This window comes from Pinus tabuliformis, chromosome 3_1 (genome assembly GCF_031772625.1).
Source record: "Pinus tabuliformis cultivar Carrire ecotype Pingquan chromosome 3_1, CPIR1, whole genome shotgun sequence".
Classification (NCBI taxonomy): Eukaryota; Viridiplantae; Streptophyta; class Pinopsida; order Pinales; family Pinaceae; genus Pinus; species Pinus tabuliformis.
The window spans coordinates 843,757,990-843,762,124 of NC_142301.1; the positions used below are offsets into that span (position 1 = coordinate 843,757,990).

Below are 4,135 nucleotides of genomic sequence, written 5' to 3' on the forward strand. Positions count from 1 at the left end.
AAATCTTTAATACATTTTAAAAATCTTTTAAAAACATTTATTAAAACATTTATGAACCTTACAATTTTAAAATATTTTAATAAATAAATAAATAAACATTTATAAAAGTTCCTTATAAAAATGTTTTAAACATTTATAAAGTGTTTATTAACCTATTAAAGTGTTTATTAATATATTAAAATATTTATTAAGCTTCTAAGCATTTAATAAGCTTATTGAAGCTTATCAAACTTTTGAAACGATTAGAATAGCGTATATAGACACTTTAAATGGTTAGTGTTTATCAAAGCTAAGATTTATTTAACATTTAAACACTTTTTATTTAATAAACTTTTACAAACACTTTAAAAAAAATTATAAACTCAAATAAGGCTCAAATATAACAGTAAATTATAAAGTCATATAAGGCTCAAATATAGCAGTAAATTATGTAACAGTATAAAAATAAATTGTATCAAAAATTAAATGAATACATTTTTGTAAATAAATATAATCATTTAAATACAATAATACATTATTCATTTAAAATCAATAATAGTATCACAGAATTTCAATATGTAATACAACAAAAACATTAATTTCTATACTATCATAAATAATTTACCCAGACCTATTTCCAGTTTACCATCCGGCCAACTGATCCTCTGCCACCAATCTAATTCCCCATTAATTTGTTTCAAGTTAGATAATTTTTCTATTCCCTTTGGTAATGTCTTCAACAAAGGGCAATCAATAACTTCCAAGATTTGAAGTTTGGACATTGTTCCTTCATTCCACACAGTAGCAGGATCTGCTATCCTCTCCAACTTGTTTAGTTCATCCAATGCTAGCATCTCCAACATTGGAAAACCATCACTCCCAATGTCCAATTCCATCAATTCATTGCACATACTGATATGCAATTCTTTTAAATAAGGTAGCTTCATTCCTGATGGTAATTTCTTCAATGGGCAATTGATTATCACCAAGAATTGAAGTTTAGACATTGTCCCCTCATTCCAGATCTCAGATGACCCTGCAAGGCTTTCCAATTTAAGTAAGTTTCTCAGAACTAATATTTCTAATATTGGAAAAGAGTAACCTGCAGTGTCACTCCTCTCATCTGCACTTTCACTCCTATTCTTGTCCAAGGCAGGGAGCGCCTTCAATTGGTAACATGAGTGCAAAAGCAACATCTTCATATTTTGGAATTCACAAATACTGTTGGGTAGAGTTTCCCCCTGATAATTAATCAGATGAAAATTCTGCAACTTCTTCATATGTCCCATCTTTTGGAGAATAACATGCTCAGGTGCTACACAATCTCTTTCTGCATCTGCATCTGCATCTGCATCATATTCTAATGTTAAGTTTCTCATCTCCAACCAAGCAACCTCTGTATCCACTTTATTTTCTGATGTTACCACTGTCGTCAACTCTGTTAGATTGGAGAGCTTTGAAAGATCCTCCACACTCACTGCACAAACAGACTCCATTAATGGCAAGATGAGAGTGTTCAAAGAAGTGAGTTGAAAAAGATCCTTTGGAAGCTCATTTAGACTGTAGCATGCATCCAATTTGAGATGCTTTAGATTCTTGAGCTTTCCTATCTGACTGGGCAATGAACGCAATGCCAAACAAGAACTAAGATTCAAAACTTGAAGGTTAGAGAGAGTGCAGAGACTGTCAGGCAAATCAACAAGTTTGGTGCACCTGGCCAAGTTAAGAAACTTAAGCTGCTGAAGTTGCTGCACTGTACCTGGCAATGTTCCTATGGATGTGCACGACAAATCCAAAACCTTCAGAGACTTGATGTCTGAGAAAAATCTTTCTGGAATCTCTTTCAACTGGTTATTAGAGGCTAATACCAAACTCTCAAGCTTTGAACATTTCAAATCATTTGGAAGATCCTTAATAGCAGTATGGCCAACCGATATGCGTCTGCAATCCCTCGTATCTCTTTCACCAGGAAAGTTTTGCAACTTTTGACCTGCTAAAAATAAGCATTTCTCTTGGTCTTGGCTGCCTATGTAAATCGCCATTTCACGGAGAGCTTCGTGAATCTTTAAATACTCCACTGTATGATAGTCGTCATCAACAATATACTCCACAGACTCCAGCAAGAACCTACTTACCAGTACTTTTATGCAATGCCGCCCAGCATCCATCAAATAAGGCGTCTCTGCCCCGTCGAGTAACCCTTCAGCGTCCAACATTTGCACCAGCGTCTCCACAGGAATTTCTTTATCTCCAAGAAATGCTGCACAACTTAGAAAACATTTCTGTAGGGAATCAGACAGATCATTAAAACACCATCTTAACTGTTGATAAAGCTCTGCTTCAATGTTCGTCTGGCTCCTTTGGAAGGAAGTATCTGTGCTTTCCATAAACTTCAATGCTTTTTGCCAATCATTCTGAGTCTTTTCGCAACTCATCGTTCCAGCAACTGCATTGATGGCCAACGGCAAGCCTCTGCAGAGCGAGGAAATATTTTTGGCTATAGTCTCTATATTCTCTGCAACAACTTTATCTGCAAAAGCTCCTCTTCTAAATAATTTCCAGCCTTCCTCTGAGGACAAGGGTTTTATTTCCAGGAAGTCCTTTGCCCCCATTTTTTCAACAACTTCTCTGTTGCGGCTGGAGACTAAGAGTTTGCTACCATTATCATCCCCAATATTGACGCCCACTTCATTAAGATCTATTTCATTCGACATGTTGTCTAATATCAGAAGAAATCTCTTTCTCTCCAGAGAAGCATTCAAATACATTTTCCGCGTCTCAGCTGTAGAAATCCCTTCCAGACTTAGATTCAGTGCCTCAGCGATGGAATCCTGCAACTGTTCAATCTCAAAGCTCCTAGAAACTGTAACCCAAATGAAGACATCAAAAAAACCACTGACCTCTTTCTTGTAGTAATTGTAGATGATTTTGAGCAGGGACGTCTTTCCCACTCCCGATCTACCATATACGCCGATTTTGCGACCTTTGCGAGGACGTTCCTCCAGCCATTTCTGCAGCTGCTCCCAGGCAGATTGAATGGCCCTCCCGACCAAGTCGAAGTCGGGCAGAGCTTGAAGAAGGCGCTGAGACTGAGGCACAATCTGCTCAGTATTGGAGGATATCGAAATGGCCAATTCAAGCTCTTGCAAGAGGGCATCAAATCTGGTTTTCCAAACTCTATTTTTCGAGGAGGAGTTGCGGTGAGGGAGACAACACCCTCGCTCTTGCTGTTGATTGGTGTCATCGATCAGATTCAAGGCCTCTCGCAGGGCAACTTCTATCCTTTGCAAGCATCTTTCCACGGGGTCGGGGAGCCTTTTCTCCCGAGATTGGAACTGGTTGCTAGTCTGGATTAACAAGCCCTTCATTCTGCTAAAGTCAGTGCTCGGATCTGGGAGGTTATTCTCCAACTTTTTCACTTCTTCCATCGTCCATCTTTCTCTTGGATTAGCTTCGTTGAGCACTTTAACAATAATTTTGTTAGGGTCTTCAAGCTCTTGCAGGAGGGCATCAAATCTGGTTTTCCAAACTCTCTTTTTCGAAAAGAGGGGGTTGCGGCATGGGGGACGCCACCCTCGCTGTTGCTGTTGATTGGTTTCATCGATCAGATTCAAGGCCTCTCGAAGGGCAGCTTCTATCTTTTGTAAACATCTTTTCACGGGCTCAGGGAGCCTCTTCTCCCGAGATTGGAACTGGATTAACAAGTCCTTCATTCTGGTAAAGTCAGCATTCAGAACCTGGAGGTTCTCCAACTTACTAACATTTTCCACTGTCCATCTTTCTCTTGGATTAACTTCGTTCAGCAGATTAACAATAATCTTGTTAGCGTCTTCAGTGGCCATTAAGAGCAGAATAGCAGAGACAAAGAGAGAGTATGGAATGTATGTGAACACTGAAACGAAGTAAATGGCTGCAAAATATGGGGGGCCAATCCTAAACCTGAGAGAAGGGCACTTCCTCTCAGAGTGAAATTGGATTTGATGACACAACCAGGGAACGAATTTATATATATAACAATTGATAACCCATGTGTTTTGTTTTGAAGCAGAGCATCGTATCCCATGGAACTTCATCTTAAAGAAAGGAATAGTAGTTTGGACAATAGTAACTTCATCTAAAAGAAATAGATTGGGTATTTAGTAAATAACAAATAATA

At 38.3% G+C, this 4,135-nt stretch overlaps 1 protein-coding gene across 1 annotated transcript; it reads right to left on the reverse strand.

The window, feature by feature from the left end:
• Window positions 1–581: 581 nt before the first annotated feature.
• On the reverse strand, window positions 582–3,821 carry LOC149190163 (disease resistance protein RPS2-like). Its single transcript, XM_089410444.1, has one exon. It carries the CDS (start codon window positions 3,819–3,821, stop codon window positions 582–584), a length of 3,240 nt encoding a protein of 1,079 aa, XP_089266570.1.
• Window positions 3,822–4,135: the final 314 nt, after the last annotated feature.

Excerpts from the sequence above, each read along its gene's own strand:
- LOC149190163 (XM_089410444.1), bottom strand. The coding sequence starts at position 3,821 with ATGGCCACTGAAGACGCTAACAAGATTATTGTTAATCTGCTGAACGAA.